This window comes from Lutzomyia longipalpis, chromosome 4, assembly GCF_024334085.1.
Source record: "Lutzomyia longipalpis isolate SR_M1_2022 chromosome 4, ASM2433408v1".
In the NCBI taxonomy this organism is placed as follows: Eukaryota; Metazoa; Arthropoda; class Insecta; order Diptera; family Psychodidae; genus Lutzomyia; species Lutzomyia longipalpis.
In genome coordinates, this window is record NC_074710.1 from 5,354,460 (window position 1) to 5,370,591 (window position 16,132).

General features: G+C 34.2%; 1 protein-coding gene across 1 annotated transcript; it reads left to right on the forward strand.

Moving 5' to 3' along the window:
- Positions 1-14,385: 14,385 nt before the first annotated feature.
- Positions 14,386-16,132, forward strand: LOC129794471 (odorant receptor 4-like). Its single transcript, XM_055835223.1, has 3 exons — positions 14,386-14,452; positions 14,901-15,820; positions 15,881-16,132. The coding sequence occupies exons 1-3, from the start codon at positions 14,386-14,388 to the stop codon at positions 16,130-16,132; spliced, it is 1,239 nt and encodes a 412-aa protein (XP_055691198.1).

Consider the following 16,132-nt stretch of genomic DNA (forward strand, 5'->3'; position numbering starts at 1 on the left):
GAAATTAATATTATAAGGTTGTTCAAAGTGGAAAATTTCCCTGTACTTGATTGCCCTAAATCGAAATAAAATGTAAAAAAAAATATATTTAAATTGGTAAAAAATTTAATTCATACGAATTCATTTCAGACACTGATGATTCATTAATTTAATTCATTTTAATTACAATCTGATTGCTGCGGACATTGTGTAAGTCAACCTTTTCCTCTGCCTTCTTCTAATTGAGGCTAATGTCTCTCTGCAGCGTCATCCTCTTTTCCGTTCATACGAAACATAAGAATTTAAAATAACAAAACTCTTCTCTCAGAGTTCGCGATATCTACCCAAAAAACCAACATTCAAGTCTCTTTCTACACCGTGAAAAGAGGCGGGAAAATTTCCCTGCTGCTACAATTAACAAATACCTCTTGCTATATAGTAAATTTTAGTTCAGTTAGAATAATTATGCGATTTTTACCTGCGTCTTACTGTTGGGAAGAAGTCGATCCTCCCGTGGCCCTCGTGAAGACCCATTCTGCATTTCTGTGAAAAGACGAAGAAGAAGAAAAAAAGACAATGAGTTGAGGCTATAAAATTAAATGAGGAGAAAATTGTTGTATGGGATTGTGTAACAAAATTAAATTCAAATTAGGTGATACATTGCCATACAACAAATCCCCAAAGTATATGGAAATTGATGTTTCCTCCATTTGCGGGTTTGAGAAAAGAAGACCAAAGATGAATGCTTTGTATTAATTGTTATGTATAAACTTTTTAGGGTGTTGCGTAACTTTTTGCTGACATTATTTAATGGTAATTCCATTCATTTTGTAAAGTTTAATTTCTACAGATTGGAGCTAAAATGCATTTTTGGAGTTTCTTTAAACGTGATTAACCACAAAAAGACTTTCACCTAAAAGACGGATTATTTTTCAAATGGAAATTTGGATGTTTGTGCTGAATATAATCATAAAATAAAGGTTTGCCTTAAACAGCGAGAAAGTAGGAAAATTTTTCAAAGGAAATGTTTTAAGGAAACAAATTGATTTTTTTATTAAACGTACTTAGGCTAAATATGGATTAAAAAAAGGGTTTAAGGAATCGAAGTTTATGAAGAAAAAAATTACTAAACCATATTAAAGGTTGCTGGAGTTAATTTTAAAACATTTCCCCGGTCAATAGGTTAGCTAAAAGCTTCCCTGACTTAATAACAAATTATCCCATATTCAGTGTCACAGAACGGTTGCAATATAGCAGGAGAAAAAAATTTAAGATGCAAGACTGCAAGACAGACGATGTAATTGAGTTTCAGTTCCCATATGGATCACCTGTCGACTCAAGAAGACAAAGTTGATGACTTATTGTTAATATATAATTTTCGACACAACATCCCCATAGAATTATCTCTAAACAAGCAGAAAATAACTCAATATGAACTTCTTTGCAGAGAAGAAAAAAAAAGGTTAAACAGTTTTAATCATGAGAAAAGACAACTTTGGATGCAATTGCTGGAAAATTGTTCAAATGGGGTACATACTCCAATTGGAGTTATTCACGCAACATCTTGCACACAGTAGATTAACAATAAATTTCTTTACAAGCAAACCATGGGAAGTGGTCTCACATGCCTCGTGAACGGTGGCAAAATGATAAGAAAAGTGCTTGATGAATTTATGAATGCGATTTCAATATTAAAACCTCAAATGGGGAGCAATTTAGATTGCAATGTCACATAAGGATTAAGCTGATGGAAAAGGCATTGGAGTGGAATATTTATTATTAAATTACTATTAACACCTCTGAGTAGCACTAGCATGTCAACATTTATCCGATAGCGTCTCTCCCCAGCCACTTGGGAGATGAAAAATCACGCAGATGCCATCGTAACCTACTAAAGAGACCAATATGAGATGCTAAAAACCTGCCAATATGTCGTGGAATCATCAATATTACTTTATCCAGCTTCCATCGCAAAATGCTAATTAAATAACGTACATATACACCTCAATGTATTCTCAATATTAAATTCACATCAACTTTTACAAAATGTGTAGCAAGTTTTTTTTTGTTGCTGATAAAGTTGCCCCAATGGGAAATTATTATTTACTGCCACACTTTTCACTTATCTTGCGTGCTTTCCCCGCCATTTCACGCGCATTTTTTCCACCTTCTTTCATCCAATGCTAAATTTTCTCACACACATTCCCGCAGAACCCCTGAGACACCGTGCATTAGAGACCGAAGTCGATGGACTTTTCGTCGACGACGACTTGATGCAAAGTTTGCATCGACTTCGACGACTAAGTCGAGTTAGTCAGTCGAGCATAAGTCGACGACGACTCAACGACTTAGTCGACTTATAGAGGAAAATTACACAAAATTTTTTATACAGAGCATAAAGTTTATAATTAAATATTTTAGCTGTGTTTCTTTCAGACACAGCTTTTGTGTACCGAGCAAAATCGAAAGTCGTCAGATCGGGCTCAAACTTGGGATGAGCACGAATTAGGGTCCCCACATTCCAAAAAACGTATGCGCCAAAAAAAAATTTTCCGGCCGTCCGTCCGTCCGGCCGGCCGGAACCTAACGCTAAATTGCAAGAGAACGGTGATAGATAGAGACTTGCGGTAAACGGCAAAGTTTAAATATCGACTGGAAGACATCCGATTATGAGGTCAAATCCACCCCCCCACCCCCCCGTCCGCCATTTTGAATAACCTCAAAATTTTGTTTTCGCTATATCTCAGCCGCTATTATAGCTAGAGGGCTGAAATTTTGATATGTTGTAGGGGCCATCAGTTTCATTTTAAACATTATTTTTGTGTTCTAAAGTAGTCAATATATACTTCTTTGAGTGTATCAAGAGGTCTATTGAGCTCATTTCACGGCAAGAATTTTCTTATTTTGCGAAAAATTCAATACTTTTGAGGCAGTATTAAGAATTTTCAATTAATTTAAATGTTTAATTTGTTTTTTTTTTATCACATTTTTTTTGGAATGTTCAGGAGCTTTTTTTGGATTCTATTTTTTTTACCCTAGAGAATGGCATAATGAAGCTCTGAAAGCTCTAGAAATAGGTTTTTCTTAAATTTGCACAAAACTCCGAAGAGAGTTACAATGAAGCTCATAAGGAAGCTTTTAATAAAAAATATATTTCTGAAAGAATGAGTATGATCATAATATTTATTTAATATGCTTTTAGCCAAATTAAGGAGTACCAAATTTTGTATGGGAAGAGTTATTCGATGAAACAATCAAATTTCGCATAATTAAAAAAAAAAGAATAAAAATAATAAGATATTCTGGATTTTGTCGGCAGACAAAATCCTGGTTATAAAAAGATATTCTGGATTTTGTCGGCAGACAAAATCCTGGTTATAATAAGATATTCTGGATTTTGTCTGCAGACAAAATCCTGGTTATAATAAGATATTCTGGATTTTGTCGGCAGACAAAATCCTGGTTATAATAAGATATTCTGGATTTTGTCGGCAGACAAAATCCTGGTTATAATAAGATATTCTGGATTTTGTCGGCAGACAAAATCCTGGTTATAATAAGATATTCTGGATTTTGTCGGCAGACCAAATCCTGGTTATATTAAGATAATCTGGATTTTGTCGGCAGACAAAATCCTGGTTATATTAAGATATTCTGGATTTTGTCGGCAGACAAAATCCTGGTTATAATAAGATATTCTGGATTTTGTCGGCAGACAAAATCCTGGTTATAATAAGATATTCTGGATTTTGTCGGCAGACAAAATCCTGGTTATAATAAGATATTCTGGATTTTGTCGGCAGACAAAATCCTGGTTATAATAAGATAGTCTGGATTTTGTCGGCAGACAAAATCCTGGTTATATTAAGATATTCTGGATTTTGTCGGCAGACAAAATCCTGGTTATAATAAGATATTCTGGATTTTGTCGGCAGACAAAATCCTGGTTATAATAAGATATTCTGGATTTTGTCGGCAGACAAAATCCTGGTTATAATAAGATATTCTGGATTTTGTCGGCAGACAAAATCCTGGTTATAATAAGATATTCTGGATTTTGTCGGCAGACAAAATCCTGGTTATAATAAGATATTCTGGATTTTGTCTGCAGACAAAATCCTGGTTATAATAAGATATTCTGGATTTTGTCGGCAGACAAAATCCTGGTTATATTAAGATATTCTGGATTTTGTCGGCAGACAAAATCCTGGTTATAATAAGATATTCTGGATTTTGTCGGCAGACAAAATCCTGGTTATAATAAGATATTCTGGATTTTGTCGGCAGACAAAATCCTGGTTATAATAAGATAGTCTGGATTTTGTCGGCAGACAAAATCCTGGTTATAATAAGATATTCTGGATTTTGTCGGCAGACAAAATCCTGGTTATATTAAGATATTCTGGATTTTGTCGGCAGACAAAATCCTGGTTATAATAAGATATTCTGGATTTTGTCGGCAGACAAAATCCTGGTTATAATAAGATATTCTGGATTTTGTCGGCAGACAAAATCCTGGTTATAATAAGATAGTCTGGATTTTGTCGGCAGACAAAATCCTGGTTATAATAAGATATTCTGGATTTTGTCGGCAGACAAAATCCTGGTTATAATAAGATATTCTGGATTTTGTCGGCAGACAAAATCCTGGTTATAATAAGATATTCTGGATTTTGTCTGCAGACAAAATCCTGGTTATAATAAGATATTCTGGATTTTATCGGCAGACAAAATCCAGGTTATATTAAGATATTCTGGATTTTGTCGGCAGACAAAATCCTGGTTATAATAAAATATTCTGGATTTTGTCGGCAGACAAAATCCTGGTTATAATAAGATATTCTGGATTTTGTCGGCAGACAAAATCCAGGTTATATTAAGATATTCTGGATTTTGTCGGCAGACAAAATCCTGGTTATTTAGGTACAAAAAAAGATTTTTGAGTTTGAATTGAGTTTTTTATGACAGATTTACTTTTAGTGAATTTCACCTTGAATTTCTTAAGATTGCAGAAATCAGTCTAATTGTATTGCGAAACATTTACTTTAAAAAGATGAACTTGTGTTAATTATAAAGAATCGGAGTTGTACTAAAAATAATTAAAATAATATTGAATTTTGATTGCTGTATTTCTAACTACGACTAGTCGACAAAATTGATCAACGACGACGACTCAAGAAAATCCATCGACTAGTCACTAGTCGCGACTTCAACTCGACTAACTTCGGTCTCTACCGTGCATTGAAACAATTATCGTAACTGACAAAATGTGTGTGCAAATGAAATTGTTACAATCTTCGTCTCTTCGACAATTCATCAGAGCGATATGCTTGAGAACACTGAAAAAAAAGAGAAAGATGCGTTTTTTGCAACGTTGAAAGATAGTAATTGTACTAGAAATCTTCTAGAATCTTCAGAGATTTTCGTCTCAAGAAGAATTAATTTGAATTGAACCATTAGAATTGGCTTGAGAAGACTTTTTTTAAATTGTTTTCTTGTTTTCTTTAAATATCATTCAACGAATAAGCTATAAAGGGTATTTAAAAGACTATAGATTTAATGAATAAATTAAAATTTTACTAGAAAAAATAAAAAGCAAGATAAAAAAATAACTCAAGTCGTCATTCGATCCGAGGACTTTAAGGAAGCTAATATGTTGCATAACCCACTGCTCTATTTACTTTTCCTTAAAGATCCACAAGAATTTTAAATATTCAGTTGTAATTTTACAATTTTAGCCAGAAATTTAAAGATAAAATTTAAAAAAAAACGTGAAATTAGAAAAGTAAACCTGAAAATTGAACCCACATCATATCGAATTAAATGTTCAATTGAAATTATATTTAAAAAAAAGTCAACTCTCACAAAAATCGACCCTTTCTCTCAGTGTAGCAATTAAATTATTCACACACTTCTTCATTGCACAGTGGATTTTCCCTCCTATGAACAATGATTTTTCTTGGCAGGTAACATCGCAAAAAACATCTCATTGAGTAATTTTTTTATATACATAATTCTGCATCTTTTGGGTGAAAAGACTTGTGAACCGTTAATGGAACAAATTGATTTATACATTTAAAGCATCTTCCTCACCTTTGTGTGTCTCAATACAATGAATATATTGGGAAAAAATAACATAACATCTTATGAGAATTATGGTTTTACCGAGAGAGCTTTGAAAAAGGTTTAACCGAAGCGAAGATTTGCACAGAGAAATGCTTAAGGAATCTCTGGTATGATGCTTCCGCTAGCTTTCAAGACATCCGTCTTTTTTCTTCTTCTTCTCTGTAAATTGTCCATTTAAATGCTAACGAAAGCTGGTATTAATCATAAAAACTAATTAACAGCGAAAAAATCAAAAAAAGATTCCAAAATAGCTCAACTTTGCACAAACCACGAACCTCGTGGATCAGGCTATAAAAGCCTGCGATATTGTTCCTTGTGGCCTCGCACAGCATCTCTCTATCGTATTGTTCGAAATGGAGCTACTTTGAGGTTTTGCCATTTCACAGATAAAAAAGCACTAAATTTGGCCACTTCTCTTCCCCAAAAACTACCTCAATAGTCCATTGTGCGCACCATAAGATCATTGAACCTTGGCGGAGATTTTTTTTCCACACACTGACCATAGAAGAAAATGATGTATTAATTGACTTCCTTCTTAGACAAATTGAAATTATTTAAATTACCCATCCATCAAAGTCACGGAGAATTGAAAGAAGAAAAGGTTCTAAACCCATACGAAAATTAATTAAAAAAAAAAGAGAACCTCTCAAAACAATATCTCAATTAAAGTGAGAAAGAAGAAAGTCAATGGATCGTGGTACGATAAGCATCTAATTTTCCAACATACCTCAAGCTTATTCGATGAGTTATACAGTGTACATGAAAATTGTTTAAAGAAGAAAAATAAACTTCAAGTATTTCCGTGTTATAGTGCAAGACGAACAAACTATCGGTTTTACAGTGATTAAGGTGCGGAGCTTTTCTTCCAAGACTTTTGTATCGTATATACATAGCTGAAGGTTGTTCTGTAAGTTATTGCAAGTTCTGCTTTCAATTTTAAAGTAGAAAAACAATCATGCTGCATATGCTTCTTAGATACATTAAGAATTTCCTAATATAAATAGTAAGAAAAGAAGATGAGGCAAAAGTGCTAGAGACAGTACAAAAAAGCTGTGTCTGAAAGAAACACAGCTAAATGTTTATACCTATCTTCCACATAATAAGAGAAAAACTAATAAGACGCATTTGCATCTTTCTCCGTACAGTCCCGTCTATACTATTCTAACTTCTTCCCCATCTATTCTAACTCAGCAGTAAGCAACAAATGAATCTAAATTCGAGAAATTTATGTTTTTTTCTAAAACTGTAGCAAAACTTTTAGTAAAACCCTTCGTAAAGTAACCACCACTGGTGCATACACTAGTGAAATGATGAAAGATAATTTACATGGGATAGATTCTCAATAATGACCAATTTTCTTACAACTTCGTCACGAAGAATTTGAAGTATGTTTAACCACGCAAAAGTGTTACTTTTCGCATCCACACCACGCTTATTATTCCACAAAACTCACGCTACCTTTTTCTCCTTTTGGCATCAACATTTTATGCAAATACCATTTTCATTTCACCTTCCTTCAATTTACAATTTCCCTCCGCCGCATGTCTGTACAAATTGTACAAATAAGAAATTTAAAGTCTATTTAATGATCAGTTGCGTTATTTGACTTTTTACTTCTTCCACCATTTCTTGTATGTACGAGATAAATCTCCGAGAAAATGACTACTGGTCACTAAAGAATTTCAGCGTCTCTTTTCACTCACAAAACACCCATCCGCAGGCATTAGGATGCACGGGGTTTGGGGGCGAAGGCATTGCTATATGTGAGAGTCAGAGAACGGAGCACACCTAATTTTCTCCTATTCTGGTGGCCATAAAAAATATTTAATGAATATAATCTTCGGATATTTTAGCATTATTCCATGGTTAAAATTGTTTTTTTTTTTTGGTACAGAACGTCTCTCCAAATGTCTCGATCCCCTGTGCGTAAAATTTGAGATTACCCCAAGAGCTATATACAGTTCTGTGTGGAAATACAGAGACATGTTGTAAAGGTTGTAATTTTTTTACGTTATTGAGACGTTTTTGTAACGTTTTTATTATCACATCAGACGCCATCTATGATAGAGCTTTATAATGTTATATTTTTCTATTACATTCCGAAGACTTATTACTCCTTCATCAGGCCTACAAACCTTTTAAATTTCAACTCAAAGAAAGCAAATTATGCTGATGAAAATATGCTTCCATAATTGCGTCAAAATATTAAAACCACCAACTGTGCACCAAGATTTCGCCGATAGAGTGTAACAAGAAAAAAATTAGCATAAGCACCTTTTTACAACCTCCACCATTAACTGTAGTGTTTTCCCATTTTTGTGTCGATATATGCAAATTACGCATTGACACAAAAAATACTCAATCTTCGGTTGGTTTAATTGAGATTCAAACACGCGGTACATGTGGTTTGAGAGTTACGACAGAAAAATCAATTTTCCTCAGAGAGCCCACAAAATGGTTATTTTACTCATTTGAGAGGTTTTATGTTTAAATTTTATGTGAAGATCTTTTTTTCTTACTCGCATCACCCTCACGTGCCTTTTAGAAGAGAAAGATATGAAAGCATCAAAAGGAGAAAAAAATAATAGCTGCGGGTTTGTCGTCTAATGCAATGCGCAAGTCTTTCGAGATTGCGCGCTTTGACAACTAAATTATGTTGATGGAGAGGTGTATAAATTGTGTTGTAATTATCCATAATTAAATACCTCGTTTATCATTCAGTACCTCCTGTCAACAAATCTGCGCATTTTATCGGAGATTTCTCAATAAACAAGAATCTCCTAACTTTCACCCATTCTGCTTCCGTGTTCTTCTTCTATACTTGCGCGGGGAACACCTTCAGAAGGTACATTTGTGCGGGAAATTGTAAATCTCACAGGTAGAGAGGTAAAGAAATTATCGCAAAATGATACAAAGTTGATGGAATTAAATACAACCCCAACATTGCAGCACTAATCAGTTAGTTAAAGTGTCATTAGTGGAAGTTATTGATTGAGCAAGTAGTATTTTGAGATGGACTCGATATCTGTGCATATGACAAAATGATATCTCGAAAGACCGAATGACTTGAACTAATTTCTATATCCATTACATGCTACTTATCACCTCTAGAATGGTGCACTTAATATGCAAATGACGTGAATTTCTTTATGCATTTGCATAGATTATGTTGTGGTACACCTCAATTAGCTAGGTGGGCTCATTTTCATCATTTCAATCAAGATATTCAAACAACCTACATCATATACTCATTAATTTCAAATCAACCGCATTTTTGTGCATGAATCCTTCACAAATTAATGATTAAAAGATAGTTTTTCCTCATTTGCTTGCTTACATTGAGATTAGCTTAGAAGTCTGAAAACTATACGGTACGGAGCTCTTTGAATTAAAAGAAATTAGCTCTTGAACTATCTTAACTAATAATTCAAAGAATTCCTAGTACAATACGGTTCTTATGATACTGAGAATAGCGAAAATTCCTGGAAGCTCAGAAATTATGGTTCAGTCCCTATTCAGAAATCTAAGAAATAAGATTTACGTTAACGTTACGTTAAATGGGGTCCGGAGACTTTCATCTCCTGTGCACTGCGGCCCATGTGGGCCTATTGTGCATAAGAAATAAGATTTACTTATTAATGTGAAAATTTTAGATTTTGTTTATGAATCTTAAGAAGTAAAAAGATTTCTTTTCAAAAAAATCAGAAATGCTCTTTTCAAAAAGTAATCAGGAATATAGCTAGAATATCATGACCTTAAAATTCAGAATTGTGACTAGATATTAGCTAAGAACATTCAGAAACTGGATAAGATCTGTGTCTGATAAGTTCAGAAACGTAGATTTCTAAGCAAAACCATCAATCAAAACAGTTAGATTTCTGCCTAGAAATTATTAGAAACGTATCCACGTTCATCTAGAAAACTCAGAGACATAACTAGATTTTCTCAGGGACTTCGAAAACTTGATTTTGTTAAAAAATAAAGAAAGGATAATCCTAATTTAACAAAACTACCCTAGAATTTGTTCCTTAACCAAAAACCTCGCCTTATCTTTCCTTTATGTTTTCAATCCAAAAAAATCTTAATACGTATACAAAACCAGAAGAGAGAGAAATATAAATTTTGGATGAAGGTTGAAACAGTCATTGGGCGGATCATAAAAGATTATTCAAAAGAAAGCGACAATAAATTGAGATAAAAATAACTGGTGAGCAGGAAGAGTGTCCACCATTGAGGTGATCATAAAGTGACGACTAAAGTAGCCGCGCACCGGTGGAACTTAACCCAAATTAATCGCACCTCCAATATATGGAAATGACATTCTCATGGAATTTTCTTTGAGGGCACGAATGCCCATTTTGAGCGTGTTGACTGCCCAAGTTTGTTAATGAAGTTTAATTGCCTGTTTGTTTGCTTTTGCTTTTATCGATCTTTCCGAAATTAAGTGTGTATAGGTACGCACTTGATTGATGCCACTAATTGTTCCATATTGGATTTTATTCTTCCAAATTCCACAGTCATTCATGTACAAAAAAAAACATCTTTTGATTTTCTATTCAAATGAAACCACGCATTTTTTAAAGAAATCTTTTTTTCTTCACGCACCTCTTAACACCATCCCACTGTTTTTTTTTCTTTTAATTGCTGATGCCAAAGATATAATCATATAGGCATTCCTTTGACTAATCGGATTTGCATTTTACACACACTGGCCTCTGCGCGGTGCATGTTTGCATCATAGCCATGCACAAGAAAGTTTTTGGTTAAACATTTTCCCCGCTCAAATGATCACCGCGATCGCGTCCTCAATTGCTGGAAGCAATGTCGCGCGAATTGGCGGGAAATTGTGCATGAAGAGAGCATAAAGAGAGAAAAAAAAGAACATGTAGGTACGCAAAAGCTACGCGCATTCCAGTGCGTGACCATGATCAAGGTGTAGGCACCGTGAGATGGTAATCTCGTGCCGTGAATAAATAATTAAAAGCATGATCGATGGGTGGGTGATGATCATGTGGCGATCGCGGCCCTTTCGTCAAACTTATTGTGACAATTTAATCGATTTTGATTACAAGCCGGCAAAACCTGCTCATTCATCTTCATCATTTTCTTTCACACCGTATTGTCTCCCGCGAGATCACTTCTGTGCGGCGATCGAGAAAAAAAGATTTTTTTGATCATCATCTTGCTTTCAATGAAGCGCCACTGTCTGATAATAATCATCACTCACACAGTCTTCCCAAAAATCTTCATATAACAATACTTCTAAAGAAGATCAAGAAGATGGTAAGAAGATGATCATGCTAAGATTGAAGAAAAATCACTTTTAAAGTTTTAAATAATAAAAAAAGAACTTTCATACAAAAAAAAATACATAAAAATTTTCCCAAGCACGTTCTTCTTCATCAAACGCCTAGCGTGAGTTCTTTTCCGGGTTTTCTAAGTGTATTATACCGCATATATTGCCACATAAAAATTTTCGTGCGGTTCTTTTGCACCATGTTCAGCTGCTGGTGTTTTTTCTTTCCATCAATTTATGTTGAAGATAAAATCGATGTAAATGCAAATTTAATTAAAGATTCCGATTGGAGATTGGTATTAATTCCAAGCATAAGATCAAGACATCAATTGTACTCCCCAATACAATTGGTTTTCTTTTGCAAAACTCAATCCTCACATGCGAACCATTCCTAATTGACAACGCGAGATATACGCAAGAAAATTTACATCAATCAATATGAGAAAAATTTTGCCAGCTTCCGCCATCAATTGCGTTGATTTTTTTTTAGTTTCATTCGAGGAATGCGTTAGAAAAGTCATGTTGACTGTTCCTAAATTATGTTCTCTCTCTCAAGAGAATTCCCTTGAAGGTAACTGTTAACCAGCTTATGTATGTACAGCATGTTGAAAAGGATGATGAACATTTTGAGATCAATATCAATTTCATCTCATGAGCTTTAAGACTTTGTCTACTCTGTGAAGGTAAGATAGATGGTGATGAGCAAATTTATTTAATTTAAAATTTATTACTTTTCTTTGATCAGAACTGTTCTTAATTTTGTATTCTAGATATTTGTGGAATTTCTTGACAGAGATTTTCTTAGTTTCTTGAGCAAGTCTTCATAGAATTTTTTTGGGTAAAATTTTTCTAGTCTTTCGAGAAAATCTTTAGAGAATTTTCTAGACAGAAATGTTCTTAGTTTTTTTTTGGGAGAGTCTTATAGAATTTTCTAAAAAGACTACAATTTCTTCAAAAAGACTTCTCAAGAATTTTTGAATATCTTCTCTGTTTCTTGAGAAAATCATCTTCAAAATTCTTGAACAAGACTCGATATTTTTGTAACTTCCAGGCAATTTTCCCGAAGTCTTGAGAAAATCTTTTCAGAATTTTCTGCTTCTTCTGGGTTAATCTTTACAGAATTAACCAAACAGAAGACCTTATATTCCCACTGTCTTAGAAGTTTTCTTTGATATTTTTTGAAAAAATTTTTTTCTAATTTCTAGGAGAATACTTTGTGCATTTTTCTGGACAGAAGAATTCTTAGTCAGATGTTTATTAATACAGTTTTTCTTTTAAGAAGTTCTGTAGGTTACTTCAAAAGCATTAGCAAGAATTCTTTAACAGAAAACAGGAGACGTTTGTTGACAAGAAAATTCTGCTTTGATAATCGGAATTCCTGGTCTTATAGTCTCTATAATTTCTAGAGATTCCAGACTTTAAAATTAAAACAAAATTGCATGAAGTTCTCCCACCCCTGGGCGTACAAATCATAATTCCTTGCACAGCAAGAGGAGAACAATCATTCAAAAGAAATCATCATCTCGGCATACACACACACACAGAGTGAGAGAATTGAAAAGGATGGTGGGCAGAGATGGAGGGAAATAAAGAAAAAAAGAATCACAGCTAAAAAGAGATGAACTCCCCATAAGAAAAGTCCATGTGGAGCCTCGAGAATCCATTATATGCTAATTCTGTCGATGTCACGGATACTATTTTGGACTCAAATGCTATATAAAATGCACGTCTCCACGACTTTGAGTCTCCCTTTGAGCACCAAGAGAAATATGATGGGCTGTCTTCTCTTTCATCGCATATCCCCCAACATATACACAGAGATTTGCCACAACATAACATTGAGCCATGAAAGGCGGAATTCTTCAATTGTCTCTCAGACTCTTGCTCAAACATAATCCCCACTGTTTACACAACACCACTGAGATAGATTTTCTTGCACTTCTCACCGGGGATACGCCATTGAATTGTTAATGATGGTTTTACTCTCATGCAGCATATGTTGCAGAAATATAAGACTTTATTTTTTTACACTTTCATGGGCAGGAGGCACCGCATGAATATTGAGGTCACTTTTAATTGACACATTCCACCAATTCATTCCATGAAAATATCTTCTTTTTTTCCCATGCAAAAGGAATTCCACTTCACCACCCCACAAGTTAGTCAAGACTTCAGTCATCTTCATACATTCTTATATGTGCCTTTTGGCATTAAATTAATTTATTCCGCCACAGATTGAGACAAGACCACCAGATGTTTTCATCCACGTGGATGGTACTGTTGTGCTATTTACAAATGCAAAGAATTTAGGGGATTTTTTTCATTAAAGAAGTATCTCTGGTATGAGCTGCTCAACACCATGGATTTATTGAGGGTCTGAAAATGCCAGCAAAATCCAGCAAATTAAGAGATTAATTTACAAATTATGGTGAGGCAAGTTTTGGTTAAATAAACGCTTCCTTCAATAATTATATATCGTGGTCAATATCCTTTTCTCGTGGGCACCAGACACAACACAAATATCAAAAAAAATTGAGTAATTAAATTGATTTAAATTGCTTCAGAGGGTGGCAATTACGATGACAATAGGGAATGTTGTTTTATTTCATTTTCCTGTTAATTTCAGTATGGCCTTCCTCCTGAAATGTTTCCTGTAAAATAAATCGATTGAAAGGCACGCGGAGCTTTAAATTTAGAATAAACTCCTCAATATTTCTACATAGAAGATCACCTGTGGAAAGTAAACGGTTAAACCATAACAACGCACAATTGGCCCAATAAAAATAGTTTAATATTTTATTCTAACTCTACCAATACGGCATTTGAATTGATTTAAAGGATTGGTGAGCTTCTTTTGAAGGTAGTAATTTGATAAAAATATAACTCAGACAACGTAAGAAAATTACCTATAAATGCTTGAGCATTATTTCAAGAGCCACACAGTCTCTTTTGTCCTTCCCAAGTTATCAATTTCTTCAAACAAAATGACCAAGAGGATTCTTTCCTTCAAGGAAACCATTTCCTTTATTCAATTTCTCTACAGTACAATCGGTTAGTGAAATATAAAGTGAAAAGGAAGAATTTAGGGGTAGATTCTGATAAAAATCTTTTCATTTCTATCGTCACAATTCGTCAGCTATCACGACTAAAAGAAAATAAAATTCAAATAAGAGCGTGACAAGTGAACAGTTTTAAGGCAAAATTTATGACTTATGGAATAGTTTCTGCCATTATCTTTTTCTTTTCTCACAATTCGTCAGTTACAAGAATTTTTAGAGATTTTTGGGAAAAGTTTTTGAAAATATTTTTGAAAAAAACAAAGATCCTTCTAACTAATTTCTGGAACAACATTCTTTGTATTTCTGTTACAGAACGACAATAGAATGATTTAAAAGCATTAAGTGGCAAAATTTTAGAACAACTTTCAAGTTGTTTGAAAAGAAAAGAAAATATTTTTATCAGAATCGACCCCTTAATTGTAAATTCTTGAATTTTCTAGGACTCTTCTTGATGCGGAATATCAGAGAAACAGGACTACGGAAGAATTTGATAACTTTGTGGCTTTTTCTATCACTTTTATGTGGAATAACAACTACAATTGATCTTTTCCTGTATATTGTTCTTAAACCAAGGAATGCCATAAGTATCTGGGAAATTCTAACACAACTTTTCATTGGAATGTACTTCATATCAGCCATGCTGAAGACGGTAGTTGTGGTCTTTCACAAAGATAAAATTGAGAAACTTTTGAAATGGTTCGACGACAACTGGCCCGATGCAAGAGATGAGAGCGAGAATGAGGATATTGTCGAAGGATATATGAGGAATAATACCTGGTGGATGTCTCACTATGTCTACATTTCCTTTGCAAGCTACATCACTGTAAATCTCAGTCCTGTCCTTACAATGGCCATTAGGTACTTATCAACGGGAAATTTGAAATTTCTCGTACCCTTCAATACGTGGCTTCAGTACTCACATCCAGGATCCTTTGAATATCCATTCGTCTACACCTATCTCATCTACGGATCTCACGTAGCGAGTGCTTCTTCAATTTGCTTCGACACCATGTTTTGCATCATTATTTGCCACATTTGTATGCATTTTAAAGTTTTGCAAGAAAAAGTTATAACATCCGTTGTACCAGAAGCAAATTCAAGCCCAGAAATTTGTGAAAAAATCCTCAAAGAGTGCATTGTGAAGCAACAGAAATTAATTGAGCTCACCAACGTTTTGGGAAGTTTATTCAATGAAGTTATCTTCTTCAATTTCACCGCGAGCTCATTCAATATGTGCGTTGATGGATTTTTATTTGTTATGCAACCAGGTTTGGGGAAAATAAGATTCGTCATGATGTTCTTAACACTAATGTCTCAGATTTTTATCCTCTGCTGGTATGGACAGGAATTGATTAATAATGTGAGTTTGTCTTAATGTTAAATCTATCAAAAGAAAGCTTAAATTCTCATCTATTTTCAGAGCTTATGTATCAGCGATGCAGCCTACAATTGCCTTTGGTATGAATCAACACAAAAATTCCGCAAAATGATTCTTCACATCATACATAACAGTCAGAAGCCGCAGAAGATCATTGCAGTAAAGTTTTGGGAAGTGTCCCTAAAGAGTTTCTCTAAACTAATACAAGCTTCATGGTCTTATTTTGCCCTACTCAACACTGTCTTTGGGGATTGGTCTTTCCTGGCTCCTGCTGAAGGTGGACTCCTAACTTAA

What these genes read in the sequence shown, in the direction of transcription:
- LOC129794471 (XM_055835223.1), top strand. Translation starts at nt 14,386, where the DNA reads ATGACCAAGAGGATTCTTTCCTTCAAGGAAACCATTTCCTTTATTCAA. An exon ending in ATTTCTCTACAGTACAATCG is followed by an intron (nt 14,453 to 14,900) that starts GTTAGTGAAATA and finishes TGAATTTTCTAG; the next exon opens with GACTCTTCTTGATGCGGAAT. An exon ending in GACAGGAATTGATTAATAAT is followed by an intron (nt 15,821 to 15,880) that starts GTGAGTTTGTCT and finishes ATCTATTTTCAG; the next exon opens with AGCTTATGTATCAGCGATGC.